At 44.8% G+C, this 14223-nt stretch overlaps 1 protein-coding gene across 3 annotated transcripts in view; it reads left to right on the top strand.

Moving 5' to 3' along the window:
• The window catches only part of sh3rf1 (SH3 domain containing ring finger 1), a 214542-nt gene that overhangs the window by 135363 nt on the left and 64956 nt on the right, over positions 1-14223 (top strand). For all 3 annotated transcript variants that reach the window (XM_085975577.1, XM_085975656.1, XM_085975616.1), the window contains 2 exons: positions 12911-13186; positions 14032-14127. In XM_085975577.1, coding sequence (XP_085831703.1) covers positions 12911-13186; positions 14032-14127 — 372 coding nt within the window. The remainder of the gene's footprint in view (positions 1-12910; positions 13187-14031; positions 14128-14223) is intronic.

The raw sequence follows: 14223 nt of genomic DNA, 5'->3' as shown, positions 1-14223 counted from the left end.
TCACCCAGAGAGTGGTGAACCTGTGGAATTCTCTACCACAGAAGACAGTAGAGGCCAATTCATTAAATATATTCAAGAAGGAGTTGGATATATTTCTTAAGGCTAAAGGGATCAAGGGATATGGAGAGAAGGCAGGGACAGGGTACTGAATTCGGATGATCAGCCATGATCGCATTGAATGGTGGAGCAGGCTCGAGGGGCCGAACGGCCTACTCCTGCTCCTATCTTCTATGTTTCTATAATAATCTGCCTTCCTGTTTTTGCCACCAAAGTGGATAACCTCACATTTATCCACGTTATAGTGCATCTGCCATGCTTCTGCCCAATCACCCAACCTGTCCAAGTCATCCTGTAGTTTCTCGGCATCCTCCTCACAGCACACATGCCCACCCAGCTTTGTGTCGTCTGCAAATTTGGAGATATTACATCTAGTTCCCTTGTCTAGATCATTAATATATCTTGTGAATAGCTGGGGTCCACTAGTCACTGCCTGCCACTCGGAAAAAGACCAGTTTATTCCAACTCTTTGCTTTCTGTCTGCCAACCAGTTCTCTATCCAAGTCAATACCTTGCCCCCAATCCCATGTGCCTTAACTTTACACGCTAGTCTCTTATGCGGGACCTTATCGAAAGCCTTCTGTAAGTCCAAATACACCACATCCACTGGTTCTCACTTATCTATTTTACTAGTTACATCCTCAAAAAATTCCAGTAGATTAGTCAAGCACGATTTACCTTTTGTAAATCCATGTTGACTTTGTCCGATCCTGTCACTGTTTTCCAAGTGCTCTGCTATTGCATCTTTTATAATGGACTCTAGCATTTTCCCCACTACCGATGACAGGCATACCGGTCTGTAACTCCCCGTTTTCTCTCTACCAGCTTTTTTGAATAGTGGGGTAACATTAGCTACCCTCCAATCCATAGGTACTGTTCCAGATTCCATCGAATGTTGGAAGATGATCAGCAATGTATCTACTATTTCTAGGGCCACTTCCTTAAGTATCCTAGGATGTAGATTATCAGGCCCTAGGGATTTATCGGCCTTCAATCCCATCAATTTCCCTAACACCATTTCCCTACAAATACTGATTTCTTTCAGTTCCTCCCTTTCATCAGACCCTATGTTCCCCGACATCTCTGGGAGGTTATTTGTGTCCTCCTTTGTGAAGACAGAACCAAAATATATATTTAATTGGTCAGCCATTTCTTTGTTCCCCATTATAAATTCCCCTGATTCTGACTGCAAGGGACCTACGCTTGACTTCACCAATCTTTTTCTCTTCACATATCTATAAAAGCTTTTACAGTCAGTTTTTATGTTCCATGCAAGCTTACTCTCATATTCTATTTTTCCTTTCTTAATTAATCCCTTTGTCCTCCTTTGTTGAATCCTAAACTGCTCCCAGTCCTCAGGTTTACTGCTTTTTCTGGCCAATTTATATGTCCTCTCCTTGGATCTTGTGCTATCCCTAATTTCCCTTGTTAGCCATGGTTGAGTCACCTTTTTTGTTTTATTTTTATGCCAAACTGGGATGAACAAATTCTGTAGTTCATCCATGCGGTCTTTGAATGTTTGCCATTGCCTATCCACCGTCAACCCTTTGAGTGACATTCCCCAATCAATCCTACCCAACTCACGCCTCAGACCATCGTAGTTTCCTTTATTTAAATTCAGGACCTAAGTCTCTGAGTCAACTACTTCATTCTCCATCTTAATGAAGAATTCGATCATATTATGATCGCTCCGACCCAAGGGACCTCGTACAACAAGATTGCTAATTAATTCTTCCTCATTACATGATACCCAGTCTAAGATGGCCTGATCTCTGGTTGGTTCCTCGACATATTGGTCCAGGAAACCATCCCGTAAACACTCCAGGAATTCCTCCTCCACAGTATTGTTACTAATTTGGTTGGCCCAATCTATATGTAGATTAAAGTCACCCATGATGACTGCTGTGCCCTTATTGCACGCTTCTTTAATTTCCCTTTTAATGCCATCCCCAACCTCCGCATTACTGTTTGGAGGTCTATATACCACTCCCACTAACATTTTCTGCCCCTTGGTATTTCTCAGTTCTACCCACATCATCAGAGTTAATATCCTTCCTTACAATTGTGTTAATCCCTTCTTTAACCAGCATTGCTACCCCACCTCCCTTTCCTTTTTGCCTATCTTTCCTGAATATTGAATACCCCTGGATGTTGAGTTCCCAGCCTTCGCCACCCTGGAGCCATGTTTCCTTAATCCCAATCAAATCATATTCGTTTACCTCTATTTGCGCAGCTAATTCATCCACCTTATTACGAATGCTCCTCGCATTAAGACACAAAGCCTTCAGGCTTGTTTTTTTAATGCTCTTAGACCTATTAGGATTATTATTTACTGTGGCCATGTTTGATTTAAACCGTTAATTTCTCTGACTGCCACTTTTGTTTTTCTCCTTCCTATCTTTTGCTTTTATCCTTGTTTCCCTTTCCTCTGTCCCCCTGCTTAGGTTCCCAACCCCCTGCCATTTTAGCTTAAACCCTCCCCCAGTACACTAGCAAACACTCCCCCAGGACATCGGTCCCGGCCCTGCCCAGGTGCAAACTGGTCCCACCTCCCCCAGAACCGGTTCCAATGTCCCAGGAATTTGAATCCCTCCCCCTCGCTCCATTCCTCTAGCCACGTATTCATCTGAAATATCGTTCTATTTCTACTCTGACTAGCACATGGCACTGGTAGCAATCCTGAGATTACTACCTTTGAGGTCCTATTTTTTCATTTACCTCCTAACTCCCTATATTCAGCTTTTAGGACCTCATCCCGTTTTTTACCTATATTGTTGGTACCTATACACACCACGACAACTGGCTGTTCACCCTCCCCTTCCAAGATGTTCTGCAGCCGCTCTGAGACATCCTTGACCCTTGCACCAGGGAGGCAACACACCATCCTGGAGTCTCGTTTGCGGCCGCAGAAACGCCTATCTATTCCCCTTACAATTGAATCCCCATGCAGCAAGCCTGAGTACGTTTGAGCTGAACCAATGGAGCAAGTGAAGCAACAACATGCTTTCCAGTCAAACATAGTTTGGTTCTACCATTTGTATTCCACTGCTGTTTATTTTGTAAGTTGTCCCCCTGAGCCTTGCAACTCTCAATATTTAAATAGTTGGAGTGTCACTAAATTGGTGCTAATGATAATGATAAAGTCCTGTTTAACTAAAGCTTTCCTGTCTGTTAACGTTAGTCACAGTCCAGTTAATGTCGAGCTATAATGCAAAGTACTGACAGGCATGCCGGGTTTTCTTTTAACAATGAAAATTAAAAATGGCAGATCGGCAAAAGCTCAGGGTTAGAAAGAGTTGCATTTCTATGGCGCCTTTCACGACCACCGGATGCCCCAAAGCGCTTTACAACCAATGAAAGTTAAGAGTGGACCTGCAATGAAAGGTGAATGCTGGTAAATCTGGGCCTGTGGCAACTGAGATCACAGGAGGTAGAAGGTGCTGCATCTCCTATTTTATTAGCTTTATTCATTTCTGTTCCAGTTTTATGGCAAGCTCCAAGAGAATATGGTTAAAAAGGCATTGCATTTCCACTGTAACCACAGTACGTTCACTGAATACGGTTTCTCTCTGTATTTCCGACTAGGTGTAGTACATGAAGTGAGATTGAATCAGTTCACTAGGAGGTTGGAACAGTCACAGATTAATTGCATTTAAGGGGGAATCGAGATAAATACATGAGGAAGAAAGGAATAGAGGTATATGATAGCAAAATACTGCGGATGCTGGAAATCCGAAATAACAACAGAAAACGCTGGAAAAACTCAGCAGGCCAGGGCAGCATCCGTGGAGAGAGAAACAGAGTCAATGTTTCAGGTCGAAACCCTTCATCAGAACTGAGAAACAGGCAGGAAATGAAACAGATTAAAAGGCCAGTTTGGGGGCTGGGAAATGGGGGAGGGGATGAAAGAACAAAAGGGAAGGTCTGAGAGGTGAAGAGACATTAAGAGATATTCAAGGTGAGACAAGATGGTAATAGGACAAGTAAAGAAACAAACAATGGCTCTAGATGAAGTGTGAAATGCGCTGGCAGGGTGAGAGACAGCTGCCATGTGGGAGAGAAAAAAAGAGGAAAAGGCACAAACCAAAAGTGTGGATAAAAAATATATAAAACTGTAATGGGGGCCGAAGTTATGATCTGAAATTGTTGAACTCAATATTGAGTCCGGAAGGCTGTAAAGTGCCTAATCGGAAGATGAGGTGCTGTTCCTCGAGCTTACGCTGAGCTTCCATGGAACAATGCAAGAGCCCGAGGACGATGAGGTCTGAGTGGGAATGAGGCGGTGAATTGAAATGACAGGCGACCGGAAGCTCGGGGTCCCCCTTACGGACTGAACGGAGGTGTTCCGCAAAGCGGTCACCCAATCTGCGAATGGCCTGTTTCTGTGCTGTAAATTCTATGTAATTAGTGCCCAACTTCTGCTGAGTTGCAATTCTGGTCCCGTGATACCGGCCAATATTGAGAATGCATGCAAACCATCAACGTGCAATATTGTACATAGTTCTGCAAATGAAACTATATGCCATTTTTTGGAATTGTATTTAATTTTGCACCTTTTTGTTTTATGTTGTGTATATTCAGGACCTACTGAGCGTTTACTTCCAGAGCAGGATTAAATAGAGCAAGCGTTTCCTTGACCGATGGGTGGGTAAAGCCATTGGGTGGCAGCAGGGTACTAAAATTTTCTTAAAAGCAACTGGGTTCGGGAGGTAAAAATCAGGTGTGCGACCGTTTGCGGATTAAGTGAGGACAGGATAGCGATGCCTTCCTTAGTCAAAAAGTGTCAGCCATGGCTCAGTGGGTAGCACCCTCGACTCCGGGTCAGAAGGTTGTGGGTTCAAGTCCCACTCCAAAGACTTGAGCACAATAATCTAGGCTGACCCTCCCAGTGCAGTGCTGAGGGAGCGCTGCACTGTCAGAGTTGCTGTCTTGCGGAGGAGACATTAAACCGTCTGCTCTCTGGTGGATGTGAAAGATCCCGTGTCACTATTTCGAAGAAGAGCAGGGGAGTTCTCCCCAGTGCCCTGGGGCCAATATTTATCCCTCAATCAACATCACTAAAACAGATTATTTGGTCATTATCACACTGCTGTCTGTGGGAGCTTGCTGTGCGCAAATTGGCTGCTGCGTTTCCTACATTACAACAGTGACTACACTTCAAAAAAGTACTTAATCGGATGTAAAGCGCTATGGGACGTCTGGTGGTGGTGAAAGGCGCTATATAAATGCAAGTCTTTTTTAAAAAACCTTGCTGGCACGCCCTATCTCGGCCCGCTGCCCCCCCCCCCCCCCCCCCGGTGAGTAATGGCTAATTTAGAGCAGCACAGGGCTACGAGCACCCTTGTGCCCGTCACCACAAATCAATGCGTTCAGGACCAAAGAATACTTTAAAAGGAAGGGGTGGGTTCGCAGTCAGAATAACCATGCTGCTGAATTCATTCAGAATTTATGGAGGTGAAGTGGACACAGCTGTGAAAACATTGGCCGTCCGTGTCGGCAGACTGTGCTGTAATTCTAACATTCCTCTGTCTTCAGGTAACTTTTTATCACGCAGTGCAATGTGCCAATGAGTAACGAGCACACACACAAAGCACCTCGACAATAGAATGAGTTGTGAAGACTTCCAGCAAACCTCCCTTCCCGCAGCCCAAATTGCTCTCCATTTTCCAAGTTGTCCTTTTGTGCTTTGAGGCTTTTGCCGCTTTGCAGCTGCTCGTGTTGTTTGCTGTATTGTCACTGTACTTAACGGCAGGATTCCTGCAGTGTGTTTCCTGGTGGTTTTCAACATCAATCTAACAGCCCCATAAAATGAGACAATGCTTTTCTCACGAGTGATGACAGAAATGTTGCATTAAAACATTTTTTTTTAAAGTATTGCTGTTAAAACATATTCTTGATAACAGTATTGTGCAGTGCCACTTAAACCCGTCCATTCCAGCGTGGAGCTGTACTATTTTTGTATGCCAGAAAAAAAACTTGTTTGTTTTTTAAATAAAAATGATTATAGAAACATAGAAGATAGGAGCAGGAGTAGGCCATTCGGCCCCTCGAGCCTACTCCGCCATTTAATGAGATCATAGCTGATCATCCAAATTCAGTACCCTGTCCCTGCCTTCTCCCCATACCCCTTGATCCCTTTAGCCTTAAGAAATATATCTAACTTCTTCTTGAATATATTTAATGAATTGGCCTCAACTGCCTTCTGTGGTAGAGAATTCCACAGGTTCACCACTCTCTGGGTGAAGAAATTCCTCCTCATCTCTGTCCTAAATGGCTTACCCCTTATCCTTAGACTGTGACCCCTGGTTCTGGGCTCCCCCGCCATCGGGAACATCCTTCCTGCATCTAGTCCTGTTAGAATTTTATAAGTTTCAATGAGATCCCCTCTCATTCTTCTAAACTCCAGCGAGTATAAGCCTAATTGACCCAATCTCTCTTCATACGTCATTCCTGTCATCCCAGGTTTCAGTCTGGTGAATCTTCGCTGCACTCCCTCCATGGCAAGAACATCCTTCCTCAGATAAGGCGACCAAAACTGCACACAATACTCAAGGTGTGGTCTCACCCTTGTGGTTCTTTACTATATTTTCTAGAGGGAGGGCGCAGCAGAGACGAGATTGATTGTGATCGAGGCGGCCGTTAACAAAAGAAAGACTTGCATTTATATAGCGCCTTTCACCACCACTGAACATGCCAAATCACTTTACAGCCAATGAAATACTGTTTGAAGTGTAGTCGCTGTTGTAATGTGGGAAACGCGGCAGCTAATGTGCGCACAGCAAGATCCCACAAACAGCAATGTGATATTGGCCAAATAATCTGTTTTTTTTTAGTAATGTTGATTGAGGGATAAATATTGGCCAGGACACTGGTTATAACTCCCCTGCTTTTCTTTGAAATAGTGCCAAAGGATCTTTTACATCCACCTGAGAGAGCAGACGGGGCCTTGGTTTAACGTTTCATCCGAAAGACATTAACAACAACTTACGTTTAAATAGTGCCTTTAACATAGTAAAACGTCCCCAAGACCAATGTTCCCTTTAAGCTGCGCGGCCGAGCAGCTGTCTGGGGCTTGCGCGCAGGCCGCTTGTCGGCTTTACAACAGGAAAATCTGCGCATGCGTGGGAATTTGAATGGGCCGCGCAGCCCGTTAAAAGGGCCGCATACCCCCCCAAAAAAAATTCAAGGGAGCATTGCCCAAGACCCGTCACGGTAGCTTAATCAGACAAAAATTGACGCAGAGTCAGAGAAGGAGACATTAGGACAGGTGACCAAAAGCTTGGTCAAAGAGGTAGGTTTTAAGGAGCGTCTTAAAGGAGGAGAGAGAGGTGGAGAGGTATAGGCAGGGAATTCCAGAGCTCGGGAGCCTAGACGACTGAAGGCACAGCCGCCAATGGTCGGGCTAAGGGAGTTAAGCAAGTTGATGCCCTGTGTTGCATGGTCGCTGGATAGCTGGACCATCAGTAATTGCTCGGAATAATCTGCCCAGCAAGGTAATGGAGACAAATTCAATAGGGGTTGTTCACGGCAATTTGCTGCCGTGAAGTAAAGCTCAGTGTACCGGAGAGACTTTTCAGTTTTCAGTCCTCTAAATTGATGAGCTTCGATGAACTGAATGGGCTTTTCACGTCGTTTATGCTCCTTTGAACATTATACCACACCAGTCCTGAGCAATTAAAGCACTTTTACCTCGTATCTTGCTTGGCAAATTATTCCAAGCATGTACTCCTGATGGTCCAGTGACCACATAACGCATGGCACCCACACAGTGATTTTGTTGTATTTGAATTCCCAGAAAATATTAACACCTTCCTGGTATAAGCGCTGCACTCACTCAGAACTCGTGAGGTGTGATGTCCGTATGAACCTCGGGGATGTGAGAAGTCATTCAGCATTTAGATCCCGGAAATTTGCGAACAAACTTCTCCAGTACACTAGATCTTCGTCAGGGCATCCGATTGTATTCAACAGCAACAACTTGTAATTATATAGCGCTTTTAACATCGTAAAACGTCCCAAGGCGCTTCACGGAAGAGTCATAAAACAAAATTTGACATCGAGCCACTTCAGGAGATATTAGGGCAGATGAGGAGATAGTTTTTTTAAAAAGTCTTAAAGGAGGAAAGCCGGTGGAGAGATTTAGGGAGGGAATTCCAGAGCTTAGGGCCCAGGCAGCTGAAGGCACGGCCGCTAATGGTGGAGCGATGGTAATTGAGGATGCTCAAGAGGCCAGAATTAGAGGAGCGTAGATATCTCGCGAGGTTGTGGGGCTCGAGGAGATTACAGAACAATTCATTGTTCTTGCCTTTGTGTCCTTACCTTGTAGATTATTCCAAACATTTATCTATCTTCCGCCTAAAGAAACTTTTCCCGATAATCTGTTCTAAATTTACTTTTCATTCATTTCTGTTTCCCAGCCCCACACAACAGATTTCTGGTGACCCTGAGCTTCTGGTCGCCTGTCACTTTAATTCTCTGCTCCACTCCCACATAAGCTCGAGGAACAGCACCTCATCTTTCGATTAGGCACTTTACAGCCTTCTGGACTCAACATAGAGTTCAACCATTTCAGACCATAACCTCGGCCCCTATCCATTTTTTCCCATTTATTTATTTATTTATTTATTTTCTTATTTTTTTCTCTTCCCAAATGACAGCTGTCTTTCATTCTGCCAGTGCTGTTTACACTTCATCTAGAGCCATCTTTTGTTTCTTAACTTGTCCTATTACCATCTCCTTTTGCCTTGCACCACCTCTTAATCTCTCTTAATTGGCCGGATATTCCGTTCCCTACGGGTGGGTACGCGCTGTGTACCCACCCGTAGGGACATCGGAAATGCCGGTTTCAGGCATGCACAGCGCATGCGCTGGAAACCGGCATTTCCGATCTGTCAAGAATCCTCTTGACAGATCCTCCGGCTGCCCTGGAGAAGGGCCTTTGCGGGCAGAGAGTTCCGCTTTTTGGAGACCCTCCGCCCGCAGAAAACCCTTACAATTCTTACGCCTGGTAAAAGCGTAAGGATAAGAGTAGAATAAAGTAAAAAAAAAAAAAAAAAAAATTTCACTGATTTATCATTTAAAAATACTTTTAAAGAAGGTAAGTTTATTTTTAGCCCCGTAAAAAACTTAAATTTTTTTCAAAAAATTACAATTTTGTTTAAAATATAAAATTTATTATAATTTCAAGTCATTTTAAAAATGTGATGTTTTTTAAAAAATGTATTTAAAGTTTTACTATGTTTTTTCATCTCCATTCATATATTTGACAGGTCTTCCTGTCAAATGTATGACGGGAGATTCCCTTCCGTGATTGGCTCCCCACGGCCCACGTGATCCCAGGGACGCTGCGAACTACATGCGCCTCTGGGATACGTGGGCCCTGCGCTCTTACAGTTTGGTGAGGCCCAGGATCGGAAGTGTGTGCGTCCTGGGAGCCCTCGGGTAAGGGCGCAGATTTTTCCAGATCGCAGGTCTCTGCCCGTGAGGAGGCCTGCGATCGGAAAATACGGGCCAATGTCTCTTAATCTCTCCTGCCTTCCATCCTTTCCCTGCACTTGCTTAAAAATCTGTTCCATCTCCAGCCTTTTCCAGTTCTGACGAAGGGTCATCGACCTGAAACGTTAACTCTGTTTCCCTCTCCACAGATGCTGCCTGACCTGCTGAGTATTTCCAGCATTTTCTGTTTTTATTACAGATTTCTGGTTTTGTTTAAACAAATTGTGGTTTGTGAAAACGTTTGGTTGCGACCCCGAGTGAGTTCTTTCAGCTGTTGTCCTCTCCCGCCCCCTCCCCCCAAAACATCCCATTTGCACACAAGCAATTGTTGTCAGTATAAAGCAGTAACCTCACCACATGGCTTGCTCGCCACTTACCTACCTATAAACAAGAATGCGTCTTAAACCTGCATTTACAGCCATTAAAATGGAGTACTTTGTGACTGACCCCTTTTTTTGGTCCACTTTAGTGGCTGTGCTGCTGAGTAGTTGTTGGTGTCCCATTTCTGTGGAATGTTTGTTTTATTCGTTCCTGGGATGTGGGCGTCGCTGGCGAGGCCAGCATTTATTGCCCATCCCTAATTGCCCTTGAGAAGGTGGTGGTGAGCCGCCTTCTTGAACCGCTGCAGTCCGTGTGGTGAAGGTACCCCCATCGTGCTGTTAGGGAGGGAGTTCCAGTTATATAAATATCAAGGTGTTTTTACGACTAGTAATGTTTGGCAGTGCTGTGCGTATTTAGGAGGTACTCGTCTCCAGCACACAGGCTTCAGATGTTTTGATTTATGCCAATCAAATTGCGCTACATACTTCAATTTGCTTCCAGCTATCTGGGTTATTTTTTGCATTACCAATTCAGTGCATTTCCCAGTTATAAATCATGCAGACATGCACTTGTCTCAGCTGCCTCAGATCGAGGGCTGTGAAATGATATACGGTAATGCGAAAGAATTGGTTTCCAAACAGAAGGTGTCATTTGCTTGCAATAAAGAATAAAACAGAAGAGGAACCGTTATCGCATCTAAATGTCTGCCACGTTTCCATGTTTGCGTTTTCATCCTAATGCAACAAATCTCAAAGTTCCTTGAAAACTCCCAAGCATTTGAAAAGTTGAACTAGGGTTAAATTACGAGGAGAGATTACACACACTCGGGTTGTATTCCCTGGAATTTAGAAGGTTCAGGGGTGATTTTGATCGTATTTTCAAGATATTAAGGGGAACAGATAGCGTAGCTGGAGAGAAACTATTTCTGCTGGTTGGGGATTCTCGGACTAGGGGGACATAGCCTAAAGGTTAGAGCCAGACCTTTCAGGAGTGAAGTTAGGAAACACTTCTACACACAAAGGGTGGCAGAAATTTGGAACTCTCTTCCGCAAATGGCAATTGATGCTAGATCAATTGTTAATTATAAATCTGAAATTGGTAGATTTTTGTTAACCAAAGGTGTTAAAGGATATGGGACAAAAGGCGGGTAGATGGAGTTAGGTCACCGATCAGCCGTGATCTCATTGAATGGCGGAACAGGCTCGAGGGGCTGAATGGCCTCCTCCTGTTCCTAACTAAGTGTCATGGCTCCTCTGTGAAAAGTTGTTCTAATACAGGTACACGACCCCTTATCCGCACTTCCGAAAACCGAATTTTTTTTCATGGAGCGTCTCTCGGTATTTCCAGTGTAAAAGCTTGAGCAGCTTGCACGGGAGGGGCCTGCACCAGTGTGATCAGAGATCGCGAGTGCCGGCAAAAGAGCCCGGCACCGAGGAGAAGTGCCGGGCTCTTGGGACACAGCCGGCACTGCCTGGGGGGGAGGGGGGGGGGGTGCGGCTCAGGAGGCCGGGGACAGCGGCGCGAGGAGGTGCAGGCAGGCAGCCAACAAAAAAGCATTATCCGTTCTGAAATCCGAAAAATTCCGAATTCCGAAACACAGCTGGCCCCAAGGGTTTCGGATAAGGGATCGTGCACCTGTAGTAGTATCTACTGTCCCAAATTGAAGTATCTGTCCTGTTTCACTGAAGGGGGGGGGGGGCCTTGAAAATGTTGTATCCACGTACACAGCAAACACAAGTAACACAAATGTCAATCAGAGAACATTTGCGAAATGCATGTTTCCACATCAGGTGATTGGTCCTCATTCAAACCCAATCTACACACGAGAAGGAAGGTAAGAAAAGACCCATCAATGCTCACCCTATCCCTTGAACAGTGTAGCCTCAACCACCACCCACCCAATCGCTAGCAATGCAAACTCCTGGGAGAGTTCAGTTTTAAAAATAAATGTTCGGAGGGGAAAATCTGGGAAGTTTCTCCTCAGCCTTCGAAGGCAATCAAGGGTGCTCCAGGCGATCATGCTTACCCATGGTGTATCACTAAATGTACTTAACCAAGAACATTTAGTCTGGTATATTTTGTTTGTTGTTTGAAGATTTCAGAGTGTACTTTTCGAGCACGAGAAGCTGTGAGGAGCCTTGTATCCTTTGCGAACTTGGCGAGCGTTGTTGTTGGCCAGGGACTGAGTGGTGCACTGGGCTAGAACAATGTCTCTTCACTTCTTGAGAGCTGCGTTTGAATCCAACCCAAGTCACTGAGAAGGCAGCTTGGTGTGAGAGCCTCAAGTGGGATAAGTTTGGGAAGTCTTGATCTGGTTTTCACCGGGTGTTGACCAACATCACGGAACGGCCGACTGCTCAGACTGTGCAGATGGGTGATGTGAAAAACAGAAAAATCCAGAATGGTGCAATATGAATGATTTGCACAAGTTGGGACTGAGGCACATTAAAAAAAAATATTTATTCATTCAGGGCATGTGGGCGTCACTGGCAAGGCCAGCATTTATTGCCCATCCCTAGTTGCCCTTAAGAAGGTGGTGGTGAGCCACTGCTGCAGTCCGTGTGGTGAAGATGCTCCCACAGTGCTGTTAGGTAGGAAGTTCCAGGATTTTGACTGGGCGACGATGAAGGAACGACGATATACTTCCAAGTCAGGATGGTGTGTGACATTGTTGGGGCAGAATAGATGAAGCTCCAATAAGTGTTAGCGATGCCAGTACATAATGCCCAAGATTAAAGAAAGAACTTGCTGCCTTTCACGACCTCAGGACGTCCCAAAGCGCTTTGCAACCAATGAAGTACATTTTGAAGTGTAGTCACTGTTTTCATTCCCTCACTTTGATAGATGTAAATTTATTAAAAAAAAATTCACCAAGGACAGTTACTGGCAGATGTTTCCCATGAAAATGTTTGCAAGTTCATCTTCAAAATGGCACTTCTCTGTTTCTATAAGAGTGTGAGAATTAAGTGGGAGCTGTTGCATAATTTATGGCGGAGGAAATGACATTCGTTAAAGTTGTACTTGTATTGTGTTGCAGGGTATACCTCAGCTCCCGTGTGCCAAAGCATTATACAACTATGAAGGAAAAGAGCCCGGTGATCTTAAGTTCAACAAGGGTGACATCATCATCCTGCGACGACAAGTGGATGAAAATTGGTACCATGGGGAAGTCAATGGTGTCCATGGTTTTTTCCCCACCAATTTTGTCCAAATTATTAAACCTTTACCTCAGCCTCCGCCACAGTGCAAAGCACTTTATGACTTTGAAGTGAAGGATAAGGAAGCAGATAAAGACTGCTTGCCATTCTCAAAGGTGAGGGCTTCCTCTTCTACTTAGCTGAGCTTTGGGAGTGTTTCGATGGAATTACTCTGTGCCCAAGCTATTAATAATGCAGCATTCAAACTACAGTATACAGGTAGACTATCCTTTATCCGAAAACCTCGGGACCAGCCGTGTTTTGGTTTTCGGAAAATTTCGGATTTCGGAAGGTATTTTATAAGACTGGGAAATTTGTCGGGGGTGGGTCGGCAGGGGTCCGCGGGGGGGTCGGCCGGGGGGGTCGGCAGGGGTCCGCGGGGGGGTCGGCCGGGGGGGTCGGCGGGAGTCGGGGTCCGCGGGGGGTCGTCGGCGGGGGTCGGGGTCGTGCGCCACTCTGGTCATGTCGTGCGCACGACTTACGCTGAACAAAAAAACCTTCGGTTTTTAGAGGGTTTCGGTTTTCGGAAGTTCGGATAAAAGGTAGTCTACCTGTACGAGCAATGGTTTTCCTTTAGCTTTAAATTATGGTCGTCATAAAATAACCAGACTTTGCCCTGAGTCTTGTGAGCAGCTATGTTTTTTTTGGTACCATTTACTCCAAGCTGCAATACCTCTGAGGGGTGTTTCAGTAATGTGAACTTACTATAATACAGATTGGGAAGGGGTTTTGTAATGTCAGATCAGCACAAACTTATAATGGTGACGCATCCGATTTCACCCGAGAAATCATTAAAATCAGCTATTGAGCCGTAGCCAAAGTCTTCCTCGACTCGACAAGGCATCGTTAAGTATTGGACATGCAGCTTCCACATCCTAGTCCTTATTGTGGTAGATTTTGTTTATTTTGTAAAATAGGATTACTGGTTTCCCAGGAGAGCTCATTTATTTTTCCCCTCCAGGACGATATCTTGACAGTGATACGCCGAGTGGATGAAAACTGGGCTGAAGGAATGTTGGGGGACAAGATAGGAATATTCCCAATTTCGTACGTTGAGGTGAGTCATCACTTTCAGCAGGTGGGGCGTACCTGTGCAAATGTTCTGTTTTGGTTTTTTAGTGTATAAGATGGAGGATTTACTTTTTGCGAAGGT

The sequence above is a fragment of the Somniosus microcephalus genome, chromosome 1 (genome assembly GCF_052327205.1).
Source record: "Somniosus microcephalus isolate GS21.2 chromosome 1, FLI_Smic_1.0, whole genome shotgun sequence".
NCBI classification, from domain to species: domain Eukaryota; kingdom Metazoa; phylum Chordata; class Chondrichthyes; order Squaliformes; family Somniosidae; genus Somniosus; species Somniosus microcephalus.
Note: the sequence above shows the minus strand (reverse complement) of the source record. Positions and strands in the feature narration are given on the sequence as shown.